At 49.8% G+C, this 24,948-nt stretch overlaps 1 protein-coding gene across 4 annotated transcripts in view; it reads right to left on the bottom strand.

Annotated features, from left to right (window-relative positions):
• The window catches only part of LOC143152787 (zwei Ig domain protein zig-8-like), a 52,945-nt gene extending 28,259 nt beyond the window's left edge, over positions 1-24,686 (bottom strand). For 2 of the 4 annotated variants that reach the window (XM_076323276.1, XM_076323280.1), the window contains exon 1: positions 21,088-21,942. In XM_076323276.1, coding sequence (XP_076179391.1) covers positions 21,088-21,319 — 232 coding nt within the window. In that variant the 5' untranslated portion in view covers positions 21,320-21,942. Of the gene's footprint in view, positions 1-21,087; positions 21,943-24,329 lie in introns of those variants that run through there. The other 2 variants (XM_076323277.1, XM_076323278.1) reach the window with 2 other exon arrangements.
• Positions 24,687-24,948: the final 262 nt, after the last annotated feature.

The following is a 24,948-nucleotide window of genomic DNA, read 5'->3' as shown; positions in this document are numbered from 1 at the left end:
CCAGCGCAGATTTGGGAATCGCTGCCGCTGCTAGCGCGTATCACTTTCCCGGCCTGTTTTTCCCTTAAATTTCGAGGAATGCGCAAAACCCGAGTGGAAACTAATAGCCTCGTTCGCGAGAAACTCTTCTACCGAAATTCGATCCTACGTTATCGAATATCGCGCGAACGATAAACTTGCGAAGCCCGATCCTAAAGTACAACGCTGATCAAAAAATTGGCGTTCGTTGCTCGTTCCTAGCGAGGAATCGAGCGGAATGATAAAAAACGAAGCTTTCCTTCGTTCCAATTCCGTCGGAGGACGCGAAACGGATTATTTACGGAACAGAAACTGTAAATTTATTTTTGGCCATCTCGTTCCGTGCACCGTTACGAACTGTCGCGAACTTTTTCATTATTTCTCGCAAAGTAACGCGCGGAGCGTCGTTTTTTCTCTCTCGGAATTTGTGCTTTTTTGTTCGCTCGAAAAGCTTCGGAGGCGAAAATTTCCAATTTTTCTCAAACGGAAAGAAATCGATGGGAAAACTGTTTCGATTGAACGCGCAAAGTTCACAGAAACGTTACACGTTCTCGGAATTTGTTCGGAACCTTGTACCGTTTCGGGGAAAGAGCGGAGAAAATGGTCGTTGTTGGCAGTCGCGGCAGAACCAAGGGACCGTGTCGAATAAAGAGGAGGTGTTTTACGGGAGATCGTTAGCTCGAAGATTATTCGCTCCGTGGGTGTTTCGCGCGCCCGAAGCCAGAAGGGTGTGATTTTTTGTAGGATACGAAGCATCGGTGAGCAATTTAGGGAAGAAGACCCGAGCCCGATCGAACGAAACCGTCGAGGGTGTCGAGGGTGACGAGAAAACCTGGAACACCGAGGGGTCGATATTAATACGAAATTGCTGTTGGCCCTTCTGCCGCCTTGGGACTGCCTTGTGCGCAAAATTGCCTCGAGTTCTAGCGGCGATCGAGCATTTTCTAACCGTCCTTACAGCTGCCGATCCGGGCCGAAAGGGACCGAAATTTCCTAGAGCCGGTAGTCCCTAAAACGAGACGAGTTTCACGGATTTCCCATAAATAACCACTTACTTAACCCTCGTTGAATCTAAAGGGTTCTACGCCGCGAGTTTACACCGTGAATCCAGGATCCCCTTCCGTGCAACGAATCCCGCGGTTCTTCCCATCTCGCCGAACGAACCTTGTCGAGCGCCGCTTTCGGATTCCGACGAAACCTCGCGACGATCCCCTGCCCGCTACAAATGAAAAACCTTTGCCCGTCGTTATCGGTACTTTTCTCTCGATCGACAGCTGAACAGTGGAAAATATCCGTACTCGCGATCAAAGGGTAAACGCGAACGAATCGATGGGAAATACCTGGACGAACACCCGGATCTCTCGAGTCGTTTTCGAGAACGATCCGCGGTCTCTCCGAGAATCACTCTCTCAATGGCGACTCTCGAGAGTAAATTCTCCGTTGGACGATCCTCGATTCTCGGTCGCGCGTCGTCGCGGGCTGCGGACCGAGAAACGATCGCACTTTAAAATCGGAACCCCCACGGAGTAGCTGCGAATAGCTGTTCTCGAATCGAAGGAAGCGGCCAAGACTCGACCACCGGGAACGTAAAGTAACATCGTTATTCGCGGCAGTGGTAGTTCAAACGCGATCGATCGGAAATTGATCTCTCGCGTTGGAAATTAATTGGCAGAAGCCCGCGAGGAACTCGGCCGAAGCGAGCTTCCACTCGTAATAATCCCCATTAAAATTTCGAGTAAATCGCAAAAGTGTAAAAAATCCGTACAGTCGCACCATTTCGACGAATGTCGACCAAGATTTGCAACCTTTCAAAGTATTTTAAGAAGCGCGTAACGAGCGACGCTTTTCAGCGCAAGAGTTTCAAAGGGGAACGCGTGCGCTAACAATTTGCCGGGATTTTGAAATCGTATCGAGTTCCTCGAACGGGTAAATATCGATGATCGGCGACGCAAGACGAAGAGCAGAATATTGTAAATTGTTTCGTTTTGTAGGCGGTGGTACGCCGACGAGTGGTATACCGTGGGAAACGATCGCGTAATTAGATTCCGCGGAACAAGGGCGCGGTCGGTGAAATCGACTCGGTACGAACCATAAACGCGCAACGAACGTTTCGAAATGCAATTTTCGTGGGACGCGTTCCATCGAAATCGACTTATTTCGAGAACACGAGGAGCGTAACGAGAATTTTAGCCAATCGTGCATACATTTGATACGATTCGCTTAGCCCGGGGCGCATAATTTACCGCGATAATTACGCCAGTCGCGCAAAGATAAAGCAACCGTAGGGCACACGGTGCGCAACAGTCGCATCAATCGCGCCCAAATCATTTTAATATAGGCCGTTCGTTTCAACGTTCGACGTTAACGATCGCGACGATTCGTCGATAGCTCGGAGCGCATCGATAATATCGCGCAACGCGCAGAACACGGTTCCCCGACGAACGAAACGATCACCGGTGAACATTTTTCCACTTTTATAGCCACGGTCCGAAAACATTTTCGAATTACCAAAATCGCGAAATATCGCGAGAGTATCGTGAAATTTTCGCAATAGGTTCGATCGTTCGAAATATTCGCGAGAAAAATAACGATGGAGCAATTATGGAAAGTTTTTCGCTCGGAAAAGGGGACACCGTTCCGGCACCGTCGGTCCGGTTTGTTTATGCGAATCAAGAATTAAATTCCGGTGCGCGGATAATTGAAAACGCATTACTTTTGCGTCCCATTCTGTGCGCCGGTAATTAAGCTGTCGTTTGCACCCTTGTAGTTTTTCAACGGTAGTTTTTATGCTCCGAGCCGCGTCAAAGAGTTCCGACCGACTCGATTTCCCAGACATCGAACGATTCTACTTTCGCGGTAAATAAAGCGTGCCAGGGCTCGTTAAGAAGCGTTTCGTTTCCGTCCTTTTTTCGTCAAACGAACGCGAAACGTTTCGATAATTTCCCTTCAACGTTTCAACGGCGATCGGACGTCTTTTCTGTCTCTCGTCTCGAAAAGGGTAAAGCTACGAGACTGCCGCGGTTCCACTTTACGGATCAAAGTTGCGCGAACGAGTAACCGATCGATTCGAACGAAACCCGCCGATTTGCCGTTTCGAATTATTCGAATGTTCAAATTCGGAGCTCGGTTTTGCGCTACCCGTCGAGAAACAAGAGCCCCCTGGTAGAGAACCGTGCGTACCGCAAACTTTTTCGCGATCGTGAAATTCGAATTTGCAAATTGCCGGCTTCGAAAGTGTCGCAGCGCCGCGAAAACGAAGACGGTAGGTAGGAGCTCGTTCGCGTCGTTCGAAGATCCTCTTCTTTTTGCGCGTAGTTGCAAATAAATATGCGAATGTACGGCCGGCGAGTCTCGCAACATCGCGACTCGTTTCAAACCGGTTTATCTCGATCGTCGGGGAGAGGAATTATGGAACGTCGATGGCTGTAAATATTCTGGTTCCTCGATCCCTAACGCGAGGAACGCGTCGAGCTAAGAAAATTCTGGAGGGAAGACGAGGAACAAAGTATCAACGAGCGGCACTCTCGAACGCGAGAAATTCCTCGTGGTCCTCGTTTCGCGGTCTCTTTATTCGAACCGGTCGGCTGAAAGCGCGCGAGTTCAATTCGAGGAAGATCGAGGGCGGATACCGTCGACTATACGAGTCTTTCTTCGCGAGGAGAACACGAGACGAGGGATTTCGCTTTCCTAGGGAAGATCGGGACCTCTGTTTCTTCGCGATCCCCGGATACCGGTGAGTTCGATCTTCGTTCCGTTTTCGCGCGGAACCGATTATTCGTTGCAAATGCGCTTTATTGCAAGAAGCGGAAGAGAATTTCTACGTAGCGACGGTGTATTACGGGGCCGGGTCTTCCGAGCTTCGAAAGTCGTTTGTCGCGCGTCCGATGACGGGTGATATCGAAAACTCGGAGAGAGGAATAACCGGTGAAAAATGTAGGCTGGTCGGTCGTCTCGGAGGGAAACGCAATTGCGTTACGCTCGGAGAAAAATAACGATTGTACGTTACGATTTTCCCGCGGACGCGGTAAAACCAGGAGCCGCGTAAAAATTCCGAGTCGAGCGAGTCGGCCGGAACGAAGAGTCGAAATCGGACCGGTTCGCGGAAGCGGTATCGCGACACCGGAGCCACGGAGATCGAAACGAATCGCGGATGAAATTTATCCGGCGGAAAGTTGGTCCGCGGAATGGATTTCGGGGCTGCAGGATTTTCGTTGTTTAGCTTTATCTTTTATCGACGATGGTAGCAACGTACACGCTCCTGTTCGTTGAACGAATTCGCTCAATGGAGGCGTTCGAGCGTACCTTCCGAAGCACGTTTTACGGAGGAACGCGATTACCGCCGGTATTACGTTCCCGGGCACAATGCGCAGCTACGCCACGCCACGCCACGCACACACGACCGACAAAGAACTCATCGATGCCAGTCCTCTTGGTAAACGTAAGAACGTAATTGCCGTTCGCGCGAACTCGTCTCGCCTCCTATCGTCCTGGTTCCTGTTTTCGTTACGGCGGGCCGCACAAGCGTCGTTTACGATACCGACCGTACGGTACCATCGAACGAAACGCGAACCCCTTTGAAAAACACTCTCTCTGCGAACGCGGCCACAAATTTCCACTTCCGATTACAGAGCTAATCAGGAACACGGTATCCACGCGGCACGTTCGCGTTGCGTTGCCGTTGTATTTTTGACATTCGTCGCTCGACGCGGAACGCGTACTAAGAAAATCGATAGGGGATAAATACGTATATTCGTAGGCGCTTCGAGCGACGACGGAAAAGTATTTGCCCCGAAGGAAAGACACCGCGTTCCGGTTAAGGAACACCTTCGCCTCGTCGGACAGACGACGGACGCGCTGCGCGCTATTTACTTACCGCGCGGACATTTTGTGCAGATTTATCCGCATTCGAGATTCCAAATATTTGCTTCCGTACCGAGCGATTCGTGCGTCCATCGGCTCGCGTCGATCGTTTCGCTTTCCTTCCTCGAGGACGCGACGCGTCCGCTCAGCCACCTGTTAGCGGATGAAAAAGGAACTTCTACGCGACGAGTATCGAGGTTGCGTTTTAACGAGTAACGAGGAAACGAAAGGAAGAAAATCGCCGGTGGACTCTCCGACGAAACGCGAAACGAAGATGCGAAAGTTTTTGTTCGCGGCAACGAGCACTTTAACCAACCCGTCCGTTATGGCAACGATTTCGCTACGATCCGAACTTTCGAACGCCGACCAGTGCTCCGCGCAAATATTTGTCTTGTTCCGTTAAGAACCGCTCGGAAGAAAGTTCCTCGAACCTAAAAACGTTCGTAACTTTCGAGTCAGCGTTCTCCTCGCTCGTACCTGCCGATATACTTTTAATTCGATCGGTAAACTATTATGGATCGTGCCGCCTGTATATTTAACCGCGTTTCCTTCTCGAGAACTTTGCGGGAATTCATCGGAGGTTTTTATCGTTTCGTTCGCGAAACTCGATCGTATTTCTCTTGGTAATCGGTCGCAAGAATAGTTTTCGTCGCGCAATTTCGAGAAACGAAAATTCGAGGGATTACGAACAGCAGTCGGAACTGATCGGAAGAGTGTACTCGATCGCGAGAATACACCGTGTTATTCGTCCGAAACCGATTCCTCGGGTTCGTGAATTTTCACGAGCAATTTATCTCGAGCCCTTGAATCGAGAGGTCGGATTCCCTTTCGAGTGCAGAGTATACGGGGTTCCATGGATCCGAAGAAGAAGGTGCGCGTCTTCCAGCGACACGTGGAGAAAAATGCTTACCGGAAACAAACGGATCACGGAGTCGAGAACTTTTGTCCACGCATCGTTGTCGGTGTACTATATTTCGAACGGTGTTCCGTTTGTGTCAATCGTCGTTGCGTTTACGTCGTTCGAATGGGGATAGGAGTGACGGTGAAATAAGTATGTGCACCGTTCGACATCGATCGGAGAATTAGAATAGGTCGGGAAAAGGCGTGGTTGGAACGAGAGGCGCCGGAGAAGCTCGCGTCTACCGTTCTCTGGTCCAAAGCGGACGCGACCGAGGAGAAGAAAAGTACCGTGGTCGTTCGTCGCGTAGACGGCCGGCCGCTTATTCAAAGAAACGGCAGGTTACATAACGGAGCGGCAAATGACTCGAGATAGGACTGGAAACGCCACGCTTAAGACTCTCGAAGAGGCTCCGATTTAATTAGACGAAATAGCGCCAGCGAACGTTTCGAGGAGCCACTGTTCTCGAAACTAGGCGGACCGAGTGCTCCTTTTCCCGTGCAAAAACTTATACTCGCGTTTCTCTTTCAGCCCACCCAATTACCTTAACCTCGCAAAGTGCTGACTGCGATTGGTCTACGTCTGGATCGTTGTCACGGCGAACTCTTCGCGAAGAAGCTATTTCCGCTGCACCGCGGCGAACAGGATGCGGAGAAACCGAGCCTTTTTACGAGTTTCCCTCTGCCACCGAAATCGTACTTTCGGACGACCGATCGCGATTTTATTCCGGACGAGTTTATCGTCCGTGCGCGTTGATTTTAATTCGAGATTTCGAGGGAAACGAATCTCGCGTCGATCCACTTTTAAATACTGGCTGAAACCGAATTCATTTTACGCGAATAAATTAGTGGAAATTCCCGATCGTGGTTCTTTCGAGTTTACATCGTCGACCACGCGATACCGACGATCGTTCAGATCGGTCGAGATCGTTTTTGCAATTAACGGGATGCGAGTGAGTGGTAAATCGACTTTTAATCTCCTCGAATCCGCGATACAGACTTTCGTTCGAAGAACAACGGTGATCTTTGAACGTTCGAAGCGCTTATTCTCGCGAAAAGGTTGCGTCGAGTCGAAAACGTCGCGGGACACCGTACGGACTCCGTTACGAAATTTGATATTCCGCACTCGTGCGAAAACAAATTGCGATCTCTCGAGTATTTGGAAAATCCGGCAAGGAGATTTTATCGGACGAGAATCCTTTTTTCATCGTTCACGTTCACGGTACAAGTATACGTATATTTCGAAGCGGATGATAAAGGGATGCTCGGAAGGCGGTTTAATTAAACGTTTATTAGCTCGAATAATTAGACCGAACTTCTTTCACGAATCCTTCGTTACGAGGGTAAAATCCCTGCATTGTCCTTACTTCGTACAAGTATTTTACGAGGTATTAATTAAAGCCTTTGCTAGCCTGTTTCCCTTGTGCATTTTTTACGGTAATTGAATTTGTGCAGCTTTTGCGCAGTCGACTCTTGTTCGAGTTTGTAGCCAATTCGACGAAAACTACGCGAGTAGTTTCGATCGTTTGAACGGATTCGATGGGCAAAGTATACGGAAATACTTTTGCGCGTGGAAATTGTTATTTATTTATTTATTTATTTATTTATTTATTTATTTATGAACGTACCGAGGCCCTTTGCGTAAAATGTATAAAAGCTGACGCAATTGTCTTTCAAAGGTCTGTAAAGATTCGCGGAAGAAATCTATACGATTACAAAGAGTGTTAGAATCGGTAACGGTACGATCTATCGGATTCTTTGATAACCGGTCCTAGATCCAAGTACACGTTTCGGCGCGTGGAGACCGATCGAGGTAATTATCGATCGAATTGAGAATAAAACTATGGTCGGCAATTCTTCTACGCGCAGACAACGTATCCAAGTTGATCGCATTTAGCGTATCAGCGCGATTCGAGTCGCAATGGATTTCGGAGATCGTCGATCTTCAATTGCCGGCAATGGAAGTTAATTTCGCGCGTGGTCGAACTTACGTACGTACGTACGTACGTACGTACGTGCGTATAGGTAAATAGGTTGTCGCATCGTCCTCGAAAAGAAATTTCCGCGTCCGCGCGATCGCGAACCATCGAACGAAACGTTTTCGTTCGAAGGTCTTTGGCGGTTGTCGCCGTTCTACTCGAATTTCTTTAATGAGAAACTCCGGGTGTATTTCCGCGCGGAACGAATAAATCGTTCCTTCGACGAGCCCTGAAAAAGTTGGGAAAAGTTCTTATTATCGGGGACGAAGAGAACGGCGCGGGAAGTGAGACGCTCTTGCAGAAAATTGCTGACAACTGCAGACGTGTCCGAACGATAAGAGTCTGGCGATCCGAGCACATAAGCTTCTTAAGAGCTTTGCCGTTTAATTAAGAAGAAGATACAGAAACGTAGAGAGATTCTTTTTCGGTCGGTTCGTCTACTTTATCTATAGGGTGATCATCGCGCGTCGCACGAAAGCGTACAATTCGATGTTGCGCGTTACTCCGTACTCTTACGATGTGGATTCGATCTTTCCGATAATTATAAATATATTTATTTACAGCGTAACGAAACAAAATTCGGTCTAACTTTCGAACGGATCGTCGACAAACCGTCGTGCATAAATACATAGGCCACTGGCGTTGTTACGGTGTACTATTTTCGTTTCTTCAATGTTTCCCTCGCTGTGCGCTCTCGCGTGATTTTTAATATTTCGCGTTAAAGCGGAGCGTTCGTATCGTTTATCGCGTTCCGCGTATAATTCCACATTTAGCGAAACGAATGGTTTTAATGCGCATTTATGGCGCAGTTTAAACAGGAGACGCGTAAACAAAGTGCGATTACGCAAAGTAAAATGTACGTTGATACATCGGACCGTTGTTGCTCGTTCCATTGGAAATGGTCGAGCGAAACGTTCAACTGTCTTCTGTTTTCGTAATGTTACAACTTGCCGGTTACGTTGGTAATTAATTGAAGCAACTTCCCTGAAATTACGCACTTCGAATTTCGGTTCACCTTTGTGCATTTTGCTCTCACTTTGAACCGTAAAATTGCAACGAAATTGTCGCGATCGCTCAGGAGAAGGCAGCCGTGGAATTATTCCGTGTTTTACGAGTGGAAGTTTTGCGACGAGCGGCGCAACGACGTTTTGGAACACGATGGAAAAATCGATCGTCCGAATGACCGATTTTCAATCGCGCGACGAAATTACGTGTCCGAATTACGCGCGTCGTGTACGATAACGCTATCGATGAGTCCAATTTAAGCGAAACCGCTAATGTAAAAAATACCCAACGCGTACCGAATACACGAGAGTACGATCGATCAACGATACATTACCGATAATTACGGACGCGTCCTCGCCCGTGAACGAAAGTTCGTTGAAGTAATTTGAACGAATCGCATCGAGCGATTCGCGTCGAATGTCTTACGATACCGCGGTGTGGCGTAAAATATTATCGATCTGCCCCCGGCTCGCGGAACAGATGAAACAACCGCGGTACTGCGATACGTGTCCAGTCGTTGCGCGTTGTAATCGGCATCGAGGTACGAAATCGTTCGCGAATTAGATGTACGCAATACGACTTCGATGCGATCTCGGTTTCACGAGAATAGGGCAGAAGGGTATACGATGCCGAGTTGTTTCGTTCGGTTTGGCGAAAGAGGTTCGCGCAACGATCGTTTTTAAAAGGAAAGATCGAACGAACAGCGGGGATTCGATCGTCGACGAGATCCACAGGTTGCGCGGTATGAAAAGAACTTTTCACGGGAAGCTCTTGAGAAACGACGTCGATTCGTCACCGTCGGCTGCCGCGGAAGACGCGAGCTGCTACGATTTAAATCGAAATTTAGAACGTTCGTCGATCGAATGGCTCCCGAATCGATGGTTGCTCGTTTCGAGTCGCGACACTGATAAATCCGAACGATAGACGCAGCCCGGACTTCGATACGAATTTGCGCGACGTTGCCGCGTAATTTCGAAAGAAAAATTGACACCGTTTCGAGCATTCGTATAAAAAGTTTACGAACGTTCGTATCTCCCGATCGCGAAGTTCGTTCGAAATGCGAAAAATTCATCGATCGCCGTATCGATGCGCAACTTACCGAAAACTAGGTTCACTCGTATCTTTAATTTCTTTATATTTTTCGTTTACGTTTCCTTCTTTGGCGAACAACGTTCTTCGTTGTCGCTCGCGCTCGCGAGCTACCAAAGGCCGAGAGAAGGCTCGAAAAGTTTAATTTTCAACAATTTCCGATAGGGGTCTATTTTTCCGTAAATAATATTGCGACGTCGCGTAGCTCGGGCTTCGAGTCGGGCTACCCCGAAGACGAGTCCGAGTTCGATCGCGATCGCGATCGCGATCGCTTCGGCTACACGTTTCCAACGATGCGGTATTTCTACGCGATCGAAACGCGTTCGATGGGGCAAAAATGCATACGCGTACGTACTTTTTATAAGTGCCGCGTATTTGTTCGATGATCGTTGTTCGCGGGAATCAAAGTCCCTCGTTTCTGGCTGGCTAATGAACCGTTCGAGCGCTTCAACGGTATCGGTATTCATCGAGAAGCAGAACGGTGAACCGAGCGGACGGTCGATAGTCGCGTGGCAATTATCGTGCTCCGTGAATTGCCCGCGTTGTCCGTATACTTTTAATCTCGGCATCGATCGTTTATAAATATGCTCATTTTCACCCGCGTTCGTTTCCATGCAAATGGTATTGGGTTTACCCGCGAAACGGGATCGAATATCGTATTACCGAATTCGAGGATTTTTTCGAGCGGATTCGTTCGGCGCGGCAAGATGCGTCCGCGAGACGCGAGACGCGAGACGCGAGACGCGCGACGAACGATACGCGATCGAAAGACGGAAAGAACGAAAATCGAGTCACGTTTCGCATCGGGCCGCGGTCGGCCCGCTTTCCGAAACTCTTCTTGCGCAAATACGAAGATTTCCGAAGCGCGATTCGGCTTTTCGCGCAACGCCGTCGACGAGTTTGGCCCCTCGTTGCGTCTCGTTCCACGTTCACCCGATACGCGGTTCGAAAATATGAGGAAAATCTCGGCTGTACTCGCTTCGCGAAACGATACGAGTCGAATATCAAAGATTCGAGCGTTCCCTTAACCGCGCAGGGAAAATTCCGGTTCCGCTTCGACGTCTGGTGAATTTTAAAGGGCGAGCTTTTTTCGCGTCGAAACGATCGATTTTGCGGAATTGAAAATAGTCGGAAGCGTAACGAGGATCGGGCGAGTCGAGGTCGAGTTTCTCGAAGGTTCGCGGGTTCGCGGGTTCGCGGGTGTTGTCTCGACTACTTTTCACGGCGATTCGAGTTCAAAGACGAGTCAATATCCGGGTTTTCGATGTTTCTGGAAAATTCACGGAGTGCGGTGTTTCGATCGCAAGCTCGTAACCGAGGTGCGGGGGATACGGGGGAACGAGAAATATTATTTTTCGTCGTTAAGGAACGTTCGTCGACGCGGAAGCTGCGATTCCACGTCCCTTCGATGGAACGTTCGCGGCTCCGATCGAAGAAGCGTGTCGGCGCGCGCGCGTCGTTCGGCCGTCGCTCGGCTCGAACGGAATCTTTCGTACCGTTTCCATTCGCATTCTTTCCCTAGCCGGAGGAAGCCGAAGAATCGCGAGTCGTTGGAGAAATGGGTTACGAGAACGGGTCCCTGCGTAAGGAACTTTACCGGTTCTCGATCGAAGAATGCTTTCGCGGAGAATTTGGTCCGAAGGAAGGGAAAAAATTGCGCCGCGAACGCGAAGACCCTTGCTCGTTCTAGATTTCTCTTTTCCGATAGTTACGCGACGAACGCGACGTCCGAGCCGGTATTCGTTGCGGCTCGAGGGCCGGACGTTTCGATGAAATTCGAAATCGGACGAGCACCTTTTACGCTTCGAAACGAACGACGCGCGAATAAGTTTCGAGCGTTTCCAAGTTCGGCTCGAACGGTTAGATCTCTCGTGACTTTGCGTCCAACGACCGCTTCTCGTCTCTAAAGTCGATCCTTTTCGTCGCAATCGCGACAGCCGGTGTTTGTCGAAAATTATTTCCAAAAGGCAGACACGGAGCCACCGTCGGAACGTTTTCGTTTCGATCGGCCGATCCTCTCGCAACGTTCGGACTCGTCGGACGTTCGGTCCCTGGTTTTCCGAATCGAGTGGGTAGAAACGGAGGGAGGAAAAGGGTTGTCTCGTATCGTCGAGGTAGCGGCATCGTAAATCGCGCATCGATGTATCGTCCAGGTTGGTTATCGCGGGACGCGGCGCGGTGTTATTTGTCGCCGCAAATCGCCGTCGATGGATATTTATATCCCGCGAACGTTCCGTTGTATCCGCGAACGCGCGACGCTCCCTCGAGATCGATCGCGATTATTTCCACTTTGCCTCGTATCCTGTTATTTTATCGGATTTCGGAGTTTTCTGAAATTTTCAACTTTTTACGGCTCGAAACTAGGTAGGAGCAAAGGTTCGTTACGGCGCGCCTTTATCGACCGTTCTTACATCTTCGAACCGTAAATTCCGCGGTCCAGGATTTCCCGTACGGTTGAACCGTCGGTTGTACACGTTGGAGGTTGACCCTTTGCGAGGCTGCGTCGAGCTAAACTCGACATCGTATTTCGTCCGAGAAGCTCGCGCGTTGCGCCGATAGCGTAACGCGATACGAGTCGGAGGATAACCGGTATCCGTTCGTGTTGGATCTCGAGTGCATTTTCGAGAGCATCGGAAATCGAAGCGAGGCGATCGGAGACCGGTGGCGAACAACAACAACGGTCGAATCTCTCTCGAAAGAAAAATGTACCGCTGTTCGAAAAAGCAACCCTGCGACCGGTTTTAAAACTCGAATCGCGCTCGGTCGAGTATCGATGCTCGGTCCTGTACGTTCGTTGCGAACGATCTCGCGATTTCGTTCGGTGTTTCGCGAACAACGTCAACGCGAACGTGACACTTTTACCGATCGTTGTGCTTCCAGTTTGCGCTTTCGTTCGGTCCGCGTGCGCGATTCGAACGGCAAGAAAGGCGTTAAAAGTACGAGCTTCTCCGGTTACGATCGGTCGGCTGTCCCTCGCTGGAGCGAAGCGGCTCTCCCGAATCGATCCCCGAACGTATTTACGTTTCGCCGCGTCGGCGATCGGTCTACCAAGAGAACCAGAACCTTGGGAAGCGGCGCTATCGAGCGAGCAGCGGGAACCGATCGGCTGGAAGTGTCTGGATAACCTCCAGTGGACGATCGAGACGATCTCGTTCTCGTTCTCGTTCTCGTTCTCGTTCTCGTTCTCGTTCTCGGTCTCGTTTTCGGCGGAACGAACCGACCGAGGAGAAACGATCCGTAAAAATAAGCGCGGAGTGTCTACGCGGACAGTCAGGGAACCCGAGTCTCCGTAGTCGAGGCTGTCCTCTCGCGGCCGAAATCGGCTCGAGCCGGGAAACCTCTTCGATCGAGCCCGAGTTACGGAAGCCCCGGGACCACGGAACCGTTCTCGAGTTTACTACGCCGTTCCATTTCGATCGGGCGATTTAATTGTTTCGCGGGTAAAGGAGCCAGGGACCTCCCTGGATGATCGATCTAGCCTCGAGGAGAGTTCTCTTCGCGACTCTACCGGGAAGCGTCCGCAAGTGGGTCATTTGCCCGCTGGGAGCCACGCGCTGCAACTAACTCGGTGTATTAAATTAGCGCGGGACTCCGATTAATTAGTCGCCTTGAAGGATAATCCGTCTTCGCGCGCGTCGAACCAGCCGGCTCCCGCTGCGGCTTCTCCGCGTTTAATTGCATCGAAAATTACGAGCGCGCAGATGCCCGGCTACGTTCTCGAGCGTGTCTCGAGCGATTCGCGGGACTCGTCGAACGAGATGGCTCGCGCGTTCCTTGGAAAACCGTCTCGGGGTTCGTGGAAAACCGTTTTGGAAAACGGTCGCAACGACTCGAGCGCGAAGACGTTCCGTTGGTCTTTCCGTTCGTTTTTTTTTTCATATCTTTTCGCTGGTTTCTCTCGTCCCGGGACGATCCAAGTCGATGAAAATGTATCACCGGCGTTTAAAAGGGACCACTGGCGACCGAGTTCCCGCGATCGAATAAAAGTTCCCGAGTCGAAGAACGCGGAGCGCGCCATGGCGAGAAAGTTTCGTTTCTTTTCGCGGATCCGCGCGGCTGCTCGTCTTTCCGGCGAGGACGAGGATTCGAGGCTGGAGATAGAAAGGAGCCGGCCGATTTCGAGTTTTCACGCCCGAAGGAGAGAGCCGACTCGTAATCGTTTTCCTCTCGCGTGGCCGAGGCATCGACGATCGATCGATCGATCCACGGCGTTCCGGGTTAACGCCGGTCGGTCGATAGCGCCGTTACGCCGGAGATTGATTCGAGTTTTTTCCGTAAGCCGGTGCATTAACACGGAAACAAATAGACCGAGAGGACGTAATCGACGAGCCGTTACGATCGGCCGGTAGGGACGAACCGTCGTTATCGTTTGCCTTTCCGTTCGATTCGATTAGTTCTGGTCGCGTTGCGTTCGCCCCGTTCGGCTCGCTCGCGAGAAAAAATACGCGAATTGTACGGTATCGGTATCGGGAAAGCGAGAAGACGCGTTCGTTCCGAAACGAATAAGCGTTGAAGATGTTCGGTCACCGTACACCGAAAACTCCACCGGATTTCGGGATTACGATTTTCGAGCGGTCTCGTTGACCGTACCGATTCCGCGAGGATCCTATCCCGTTCCGGTATCTTTCGAACGCGATGTGTATCTTCGAAAGCGGATCTATTTGGATATTTGTAAAGCCGGAGCCGCGCGGTGTTCGTAGCGTTGCAGTCTTCGTCAAAGAGAAATTGAAACGCCGAGCGTAAACTACATTAGTCGTGTACGACTCGTCGGGGTGGCTGTAATACTCCCTTCGCGTTGTTAAATAAACCTAATTCTAGCCATCAAATATTGAAGATGCCTACTGCGAGCTTCCACGATCCGACGCTTCCCGCTACGCAAATTCTTTGAATTAGAAACGATCGTAACACAGAGAGATCCCTATTGACTTTCCTTGAACGCGTTTTCATTATTCGTGTTATTTCCTCGTTTCGTTCGTACCGTCGCTCCGCTGCGAGAACATTTTCGACGATCCGCGAATATTTGCGCCAATCTCGAATCGCGAAGCTTCGAATTTCTCGACGTTGCCGGAAAACTAACGTTTTCGAACTAATTGCGCTTTAATTTTAGAGCAGTTACGGTACACGTAACAAAATTCTACTCGAGGTTTCCCGAAATACAGAGGGGTCGGGACTATCGTCCCCCGCCGATCTTCGAAAGAAACGCGGGAGCGCGCCATCGTTCGCGACGACTACGATAACGATAACGTCGGTAAAGAGAGATAGTAGCCGGACCGTCGCGGTTCACGGATTCTCGAAAATAGGCGCTCTCGACGAGCGTCTTCGCTCGAGTCGAAAGCTCGAAAGCGTGAGTTTCGGTTCAACGAAACGGCAACGATGGACGAAAGGACGGAAAGGTTACGTTGAACGGATCGAAGTTCCGCGACCCGGAGGAAACTTCGAAAGAATAAATTCTGCCGCGGTACCGAGTCCGAAATAACCTTCGTTTCCCGACGCACCTTGCAAAAACTCGACGAGCTGCTCGCAAACCCGGACAATAGCGCTCGAGTGAACAAACGGTCGTGCGCGCAACAGTCGCGTTTGAAGTTCGACGAGCGGCCCGGCATATATAATATTTCTACACGGTCCTCCGTAATTGAATTTAACGTTTATTCGTAAAGCATCTGCGCGCATTCCGGGATGCGTGGTTCCCGCGTGTACACCGAAAGCTCTCGAGCGTTGACGCGGGCAGAAGCACGGCCGCGCAGGCGTGCAGGCGAGCAGGCGAGCAGGCGAGCAGGCGTGCACGCGCTCGAAGATTTTTCGCGAACGGAACGAGTCCGGAAAACGTTTCACCGGTAATTTGCGCGAGGCTACAAAGTACAAAGTTACGTAGGGGTAACATTGTGAATTATTAATGGTCGCGCGTACACGGCGAAGCGTAAATTCACCATTTTCCTGGTTCCGCGGCGGAACCTGGTAAAATTGAATAGCCTCTGGCCCGTAAGCTACGGTACAATTTGCGCCGAATGCTTTCCGAGTTAACGCTAGTTGCGCGCATCGCGTCATCGCGTCGTTGCCATCCTCGTGTCCATTGCCGACTCGATGTTGCCGTCTCGACGCGCGAACGCGACAATTTTCATTCTTTCGGAAGGAACGTACCTTTTCCTTCTTTCTCCCTCGAGAAGTTCGATTCCTTGCCGCGCGAAACAAGGGAGCGTGACCGCGACGCGAACGCGCATTTCTACATTTACAAAAGAAGAACGAACGTACGTCCCGAAAGATCCGAAAAGTTTTCTTTTTTCGTAAAGTTCGCAACCGTGGGTCTTTCGAACGTTAGGACGATGTCGTCGACAACTCGGACGTCGGTGGGACATCCCTGGTGTTCGTAACGTCTCGGACGTCCTCGTAGCGTGGACGTTCGGGCTTCTCGTATCCGAGGGGTTCGTTGGGATCCGTCTCGTTTCTCGTAGCCTCGGGCGTCACTTTCTTCGTCGCGAAACATCTTCGCGGACCGAGGTTCGAGGGCCGACCGCTGATCCCGTTTATCGTCGAACATCGGTGGACGATTTTCGAGAGTTCCGGGACAACGCGATCGCGACGGACTAACAAATTCGAAATTTTAACGGAACGCGTCTATCGATTAATTATTCGCGTACGGAACATCCCGAGCGAGCGATTCGAACGAGTTGAACGCAACATTGTCCGAGAACCGTTCCCGTTGCGTTAATCGCGTTCTCGCTCGTTCTCGTTTCCGACGTGGATCGAGTCGAGAGAACAGGAGACGCAACAGCGATCGAATTTCACCCATCTACCGGAGAAGCTCTCGCGCGCAAAAATTTCTCGGACGATACCGAGCGTCGAACGGTCCTGGACTCGACGACGTTCGCCGTTCGACGTTCGACGTTCGACGTTTGCCGTTCGACGTTCGACGTTCGACGTTCGACGTTCGATGTTCAAAGTTCGACGTTGGACGTTGGACGTTCGAGGCGCGCAGTCTCGTATTGTACCAATACTCGCATCTCCCGTGGACGCGTATGCGCGTTCGGATCGTTACGATTCTCGTATAGGAGAACTCGGCCGGCCCATCGTCTCGATCGATTTATCGTACCGACGCCGCAGTCGGATCGAAGACAATTTACCTCTCGTGGCCTCCGAGGGATTATCCGCGCGATACCCGTTGGTTAACTCCGAGCTCTCTGTCGTTGAGAGAGGCCAGTCTCGCAATACGGTGTAAAAGAAGTTGTCTCCGGCGTGATTCACGATCGAGCGGATGGACCTGGAGCGGCCGATTAAATTCGAACCGAACTCGAACATCGATGTAAGAGCGAATCGGGACAGAATCCGTTCGCGGCTCCGCGAATTTAGTCGCAAAGGGAAACGGTACACCGCGAGCGAAGCTTACTTTCCAAGTTGAGAGAATAAAAATGCTTTTACGGGCGAAAGTGGACGGTGCTTCGCCAACTTGGACTCTCGGTATCCGTAAGCTGCGAACTCTCTCTCCCTCTCTCTTTTAAGACACCGTGTTGGAAGCTGGTCGCAACATCGAGAGGAAATGAAAATTAATGCAAATCGAACGAAATATTCGTAAAGTTTGAGAGGAGTGTGGCTCCGGTAGGACCACCGATCGATCGTTGGATGGCAAAAATCGCGTCGAACGGATTCAACGTGATGTAACGTCGCATCGTTATCATCGAATTTACCGAATTTATTCACGATTCGTGGTTCAACGTAGATTACGCGCTACGTAATACTATTTGCAAGCTCGCGGGAAGCGAGGAAAATTCTAGCCAATGGTACGATTCGATATTTGTGCGTAACGTTTTTGGCAAAGAAGTCGATTCGTCGAAAAATACCAACCGTCTGGAAAGTATATTTACGCGGTACGAAACGCAACGTGAAACGATCCGCAAAAATTGTAGCGCGCATCCATCGATTTTACATCGCGCGCCCTTTTTGCCGCGGGTTATTTTGGATTCGCGGAGAAACAAAATTCGATGGGCGAAAAATCTCCGTCGCTCGTTCCGATCGTAACGATGATTCTCGTAACGGTCGATGAAAACTGAAGCGACATCGCGAAAAACGTTAACGTCTCTTCGATGTTGCGCGCGGTATTGTTCGACTCGATTACCGTTTGCCCGTTCGACGCCGTTAAAACGGAGAGGTCGTTTTCGGCGAACAAATTCGTCCTCTTGCGCGGCGCGAGGTCGAACTCGAGAGCAATTTATTGGATAAATATGGCGTTCGAAGAATCTATCGGTTTCGAACGTTCCGTTCAGCGATGGTTCGCGAGATACTATATCGGTCGGGTGATTTTAACCGAGAAAGCTACGCTACGGACCGACGAGTCTCGACGATAAAGTTCCAAAAACCATCGCGAAAGGTGACCCCGGTAAATCCACTCGAAAAATTGCAGCGAAACTTTGGACAGATGGTTCGGGTGTAACCCGTCGCTCGCGTGGATCTCGAAAGGTCGAAAGGATAGACGAATGGACTCCTTGCGAATCGACCGGCGATAACCGAAAGCGTCGTATCGAAAGTTCGAGTCCACCGCGTTTATACGGCCACGATGAACCGTTCCTCCGTTCGATTTTACCCCCGAAGAGAAACGGATCCTTTCTAACCGTTGAGAACGCGGGACACGGTACTCGAATCGGACCGAGATCTCGAAACACGCGCGAAAGTGAGCTACGCTCGGACACGATCGCGATCGATACGAAAACCTATCGCAGGGAGAGTCGATGCGAGGTTCTCGAGGATACGGGTCGAAAACCTGAGACGTGTACGTTCATCGAAGATACGCGGTACGTTCCGTGTACCTGGAAGGTTAAAAATCTCTGTTAGAATTGAGTCGATGCCCCGTGGCGACAATCGTAAGGTTCAAACCGCAACGGACTTGTGGAAAAACTTGTTCGACGCGTGTAACGGGTAGAGGGAAGCGACGGCTGAATGTAGAATATCTACAATCGCTAACGCACCACCACCTCTTTCACGGCAACTCGTAACTTTATTCCCATCGCATCTAGAGATTTTACGATCTCGTCCATCGCGTAACCATATTTCCGTAATTCGAATAATTATCGATGAAACGTTCGAACTTTGATCTCAGGGTTCTTGCGTTTCGATGGGGTACGAGAGGAAAGTCTAGCGAGTCGTTCGATCGCTCGATACGTTTTCGGAACACCCTTTGCGTATTTGATAATTTTGTTTACCGCTCCCGAATCGCAAAGATGGGTCGATTCCTCTCCGAATTTGTTCAAAGGAAGCTCTCTTTCGTTCGGTGTACCGTCCTCTGCGACGCGGACAGATTCGTTCCGCGATACGAAAAGATCGTGTGCGACTGTTGCGGTGCTTTTTCCCCATAATTATGGGAAACAAGATTCGCAAAGTTCGACCAAAGAACGGAGTATGGAAGTCGATTTGGAACGCGGTTGGGTAAACTGTTTGAAAAATCGCTCGGTTTCGACCGATAGAAAAGAAATTCGTCTTCGGCGTAACGACGATCTATCGTAAATAATTGAAACGGCGTAGGTAGGTACCGGAAAGAACGGAAGTTCGCGTTTTGGGCTGCTCTCTCGATTTTTCGATCGATCGAAGAATGTCCCCGGAAAGGGCATAGAAAATACCGAAGTCCGATTTATCCCCGAACGGAAACGTTGTATCGAAAGCGGGGTTACCCGATTCGATCGATGAAATAAAAATTACTTCGGATCCGTGTGGGTTTGTTTTCGGTTTTATGGAACAACTCCTTTCGCGAGGAAGCTTTCGCGAGCATCGGCGGTGTTAGCTGACCGCAACAACGTTTGCAAAGTAGTCGGGGATCGTTGTCCACTCCGGCCGAATGTTGTCTCTCTGCGCCGAGCTGCGCCGTTACTTTCCACTTTCCGATTTCTCCTGGTGCTTTTTACCTCGGTCCACGAGTTTTCAACGTCGCCCGTTGTGCCCCGCGAGCGAGCTTTTGCGAAAATTCCGGGACGCGCGAGTCACTCGTGCGCGGACAAAGTGTTTCGTGCACGGAACCACTCCTCGCCTACTCGAAAAAAGAACTGGTCCTGGATTTTTTAATTGCGTTCACCGACAGCGATTTTCCCGGGAAAATGCCACTCTTGAAATTACAGGATCGTTTTCGAATCGCGAAACCGCTCGAATAATTTTTAATCCCCTTTTAGTTCTCTTCGCTGGCAAGCTGGAAAGAAACTTTCGAAAGTTTGGAATACCAATGGTCGGTCGAGAAAGGGCATACTCTTATTTCCGACTTTCGACGACTTCGACTGCGAAAGTTCGGAATATAAGTGTATCGATCGTTGCGTAAAATAAGTCGTCGCGATCGCGCGACCAGGCTTTCGATGTCGCGAATCGGTGCGACAGAGCGGAACTCGTCGGGAAAACTCGCGTGGAAATTCAGAGATCGATCGCGCGATACGTACCGAACTCGTATCGGCGCCGTCGTCGATTCCTCGCGAAATTATCCTAATTATCCCGCGACGATAGCTTCGTCGGTTGCGTTTCAGGCAAATAGACGGAAATCGACCAAAAGAGTTCCAACCAACGAATCGATATCGCGACAATTACTTTTGCAAGAATTAACGCGACGATAAAGCCTTACCGTAACGAGAGCACCTGGTCAATAGTTGCACCGATGGTTTACCGAACGACACAGAGATTCTAATTTACGGGGAGCGAACGCGGCGGTTCGCGCGTATCACCCTCCGAATAAATCGTGCGCGCGGACAGCCCCGATAAACAAGTCCATGTACGAGGGATCGATGACAAAAAAGTAATTGAACACCGGCGCGTATGTACCGATCGAGAGAATTTGATTTTTCGCGAGCTGCGGTAAATTAAACGATTCGCTGATCTTTTGCGAGCAAAGTGATTTTCCGATCGAACCGTTCTACCGCTGGAGAGGCGATACGTTCGATCGGTAACGAGAAATAATTGCGAGAAACGATATAATACTGTCTCGTGTACGCGATAAAAGTGTACACGCCGTTTGAGAAAAATATTGCGATTCGTCGGTAAGCTCGACGATATTTGGATCACGGTCGAAGAAGAGAACCTTTCGAAAGGTAAAATTATTGTACGTTTCAGGGGGCGCGTTTACCGTCTTCTTGGACTTGTTCGAAAATAGGAAGCTAAATTCTTATCTTCTCTGGACGTTGGCTTCCGTTTCGCAGGGAACTCGAGGAACGAGAAGGAAAGGTTTCCTTATCGCGTCGCGTATAAGCGTTTCAAAGTACTCATAAATTGTGCATCGGCTTACCGTGCAGCAATATCGAGAAGAAGAAAATGCAGATCATCTTGGCCGGCGTACACCAGCCGCTTCCATTCCCGGCGTACCGCGGCGGTGGCTTTACGGTCCATCGTTTCCGGTACATTTCGCGACACCACTTTCGTAGCCGTGCCAGCCCGAGCGGAGCGATGCGTATTTTCTGCCGACAATAAACAGAAGTTCGCTTCGCGCACCGAATCGACCTCTCGATACCTATCGTCATCGGCGGACCGTTCTACGCTCGATTCTCCTCTTTTGCATCGACGAACAAGAATTACTCGTCTTTCGAATATTCTTCGTTGCAATTTTCATTAAAAGGATACGCGCGATATCGAGCGTACTGCTTACAAGTGGGCCGCTACGTCGACGCGTGAGTTCTCGTCGGGCGTGTATCTCTAGCAATACCTTCGAAGCACAGCGTGCCGTTCCAATCACGATGCGTACGGATAAATTTCTTTACCCCGAAGGATCTCGGACTGCATCGTACAGCCTACGTTAAATAGCCTGCACAGCCAGTATAAATCGAAGAGTTCTAATCTCTCGAATCATTTCGCCGGTGCTCCCTCCCTCCGTCCGTCCGTCCGTCCGTTCTCAATTACACCTGCGTATCGATCGGGGTTAGGTTCTACAATAGCGTTCTGGCCGCACCTCGTCTCGTGCATTTTTGTTTCCTTTATTTTACCATTTATCCAATATCGTTTTTATTCGTCGAGTATCCTTTGTATCGGCAACACGCGCGACAAAAAAGTAAAACGAATAAATTCCGAAAGAACCTCCGCGAGAGAATGTACTTCTGAACTCGAAGCGTCGAACCTGACCCAAAACCTTCGAGAAATACAACGCGAGAAGAAAATTCGACGAGCTCGTGTTACGCGAATAAAAAATATCGAACTCGAGCCTAAACGAAAAGAAAAATAAGTACGGTACGATGAAAGAATTTCGTAAAAGGAGTGTTGTCCCGGTTCGCGTAATCTCGCGAACGATTTTACGCGTTGATCGATGCATCGAATCTCGACGTTGATCGAAAATAAACGCGCGTTTATATAAGACGTACCGCCCCGATTACAGCGATACGTACGGTAACGATATTTGTAATGCGATCCGTAACGAGGAGTAGTCGACGGGAAAGCAACGCGCCGGTAATTTCGCGATGTTTACAATTTCGATTATCTATTCGCGGATTTATCACCGGTCGGTTATTACGTGGCAATGATCGGCCCGTTGTACGATCGAGCTCGTGTATTCGGCGAAGTTCGCGTGCACGCAAATTGAAATCAATCTCGAATATAACTCTATCGTCGGTCGGATAATCGCTTAAAAGGTGGCGGGTTTGAAACGCGCGCGAAACTGTTTAGCTTCGTTTCCGCTTCGCGTCGAAGTGCCGCGCGTTCGGTACATTCTGCCCGTAAAAAGTTGATCCGTTTCGATAGAAAAATTAGCGATCGCGCGATAACCGCCAAAAGCGGAAAGCGAGCTCTCCTGGAAATTTTACGGAACGTTTCGATAAAACCGTTTAATCGCGTATTCGATGTCGATCGATATCGCGCGCCTCGATCGCGGCTCAAAGTCAACGATCGCGAGTAATTGTGTACGCAGAGTGTTTCGTTATCAGCGGTGGTAACGCGAGTAACGAATTTAACTCTTCGAAATAGAGAAAAATGAAACTCGAAAGGAAAAAGTCGATCGATTTCGGTTAACGCGGGAGAAATTGGTCCGTTACGTTTTATCCGACGTTTTTAAATTTCGTCCGTTTCTTGACAAAACTCCATTTAAATTGAAACGATATTCTACGTTGTTAGTTTTTACAGTCGCGCGGAGTACCGGTCAAAGGACTGCGCGTTTCGAACGAAGAATCGAATACGAAAAAGAAAGAGAGAAAAGATAGGTGTACGATTACCGCTGTAACCTGCGTAATCTTGCAACGTTGAAATAAATACAAATCGGTCGATCGTTCGGTTTCTGTCTTCGATGGAAAGCAGTTGCCAACTCTTGGAATTATGTTCGTCGATAACGAAACACTCGACGCAACCGAGACGATTAATTGCGCGTACGCGCGCAATACGATGCACGAGGTATTAATTTCGCTCGTCGGTACACTTCCGGGCGTTCTTCGGCGTCCGGAACTTGGAGGCTCTACGGGTCGAATTTGTTCACCGGTATCGAATAAATAGTAGCGAATGAGCGGCGAGAACTTATCACGGCCTGTTGATTCGTCTCGTTGCGGCAATACGGATGGCTCGACGAGAATCGGCGAACGCGTCTTCTTTCCCTTTCGAACGATCGATACGCGTACAAGTTTATGAAAATAAAATGCACGAGGCTCAAAATTGATTCGGGTTCGTGCTCGATGTTTAAAGCGATATTTTTCGATATTGTTTCGAAATCGAACGGTACCTAGTTTTTTTTTTCTCTATCGTCGGCCGTTGTTAAATGGATCGACGTAGGCGAAATGTCGGTTATTCCGAGAAAACGATCGAGGAACATTTTTGCGCACGATCTTTCGAATATTTCCCAGAGATCGATTGCTTTCGGACGCCTCGAGACAGGTATTTTCCATCTCGGAAGAATATTATTCGTAACGGGTTGTCCAAATGCTCGAAATTTCTCAACGGTAAAGTTGCGCGTTAAGAACCATCGAAAGTTTTGAAAGGTTCGATCGAGCGTCGACGATTCGTCGATAAATAGCTCTCTCTTGTTTCGGATAAGCGGAAAACGAAGGAGCGATTCACGGTGAAATAAGTTTAAGCACAAGTCCGATGCTGGAAATTGAAACGGCAATGTACGCAAGTGCAAGAATTCGTATCGTTGTCCGGTGTCAGGTTCGCTTCGAGGGCCGTTCGCGTACGTTTCCCGTTGTACTTTCACGTGTACGTTCGAGAAAGGGATTTCGAAGATTCGTAAACATTTTTAAGATAAAAACCTACGGTATCGCCGGAACCGTATTTATACTCGCGTTTGCGATCGCGATAAACGTAACGGTTTGTACCGCGACGGAGGTAAAAATTCGATCGCGGTGCTCGAACGAGATTCGGATTTCGGATTTCGGTTAACGAGTCAACGATATTCCGCTCGAACACGGACGAGTAATTCTTGTCGAATATTTACCGGGATTCGTGGAAACGCGAATGTAAATGCAATACACGTGTAAAGGAACGTCGTCGCTGGGAGAACGCTCCGCGCGTTTCTATCGCGAAGAATGGACCGTTGCGCGAAGGGCGTTGTTGTCGACTCACTGTCACCGATAAAGCGCGTTTATCGCGTCCGGATCGTGGCTACGCGTTCCCTTCCTCTTCGGTGCATTCCTTGAAATTTTTCTTCAACGCTCTCGCGAGTTGCGAAATTCCGCGCGAAAGCGTCCATTCTTGCGCAACTTTGAGATTCCGGGCCAATCACGTTTCACCTCGAGACACCTCGGTTATCGTTGCGTTTATTCGATTCTTTTTTCGCTCACTTTGTCAATGGAACACTCCGCGTCGAAGTTTCTCGCGCGACATTTAGCACGCCGCTCGAGAGGAAACTCGCGCAGCGAAGGAGATCGATGAAACGGTAGCCGCGTTCGGCCGAAGCGTTTAAAGACGAACGCGAAACGCAAACACGTCGCACAGAGACGCGTTCTTATTCGGGATGCGCTCTTTTACGTCCCGTTCAAAAACAAAGAGAGAGAGAGAGAGAGAGCTTGAAAATTGAAACGAACGTCCCTCGGACGTAAACTCGTTTACGTATACGCGCGCGTAACGATTTTTTAGCGAATTTATTCGCCCTCGTGGGAAACTCTTTAACGAATCACAAGACGAGCCGGGCGTACGTCACTGTGCCTCCGGGTTGCGCGTCGAGTGCCAAGGATTCGAGTCC

The sequence above is a fragment of the Ptiloglossa arizonensis genome, chromosome 11, assembly GCF_051014685.1.
Source record: "Ptiloglossa arizonensis isolate GNS036 chromosome 11, iyPtiAriz1_principal, whole genome shotgun sequence".
Classification (NCBI taxonomy): domain Eukaryota; kingdom Metazoa; phylum Arthropoda; class Insecta; order Hymenoptera; family Colletidae; genus Ptiloglossa; species Ptiloglossa arizonensis.
This window is presented reverse-complemented; position numbering and strand designations above follow the sequence as displayed.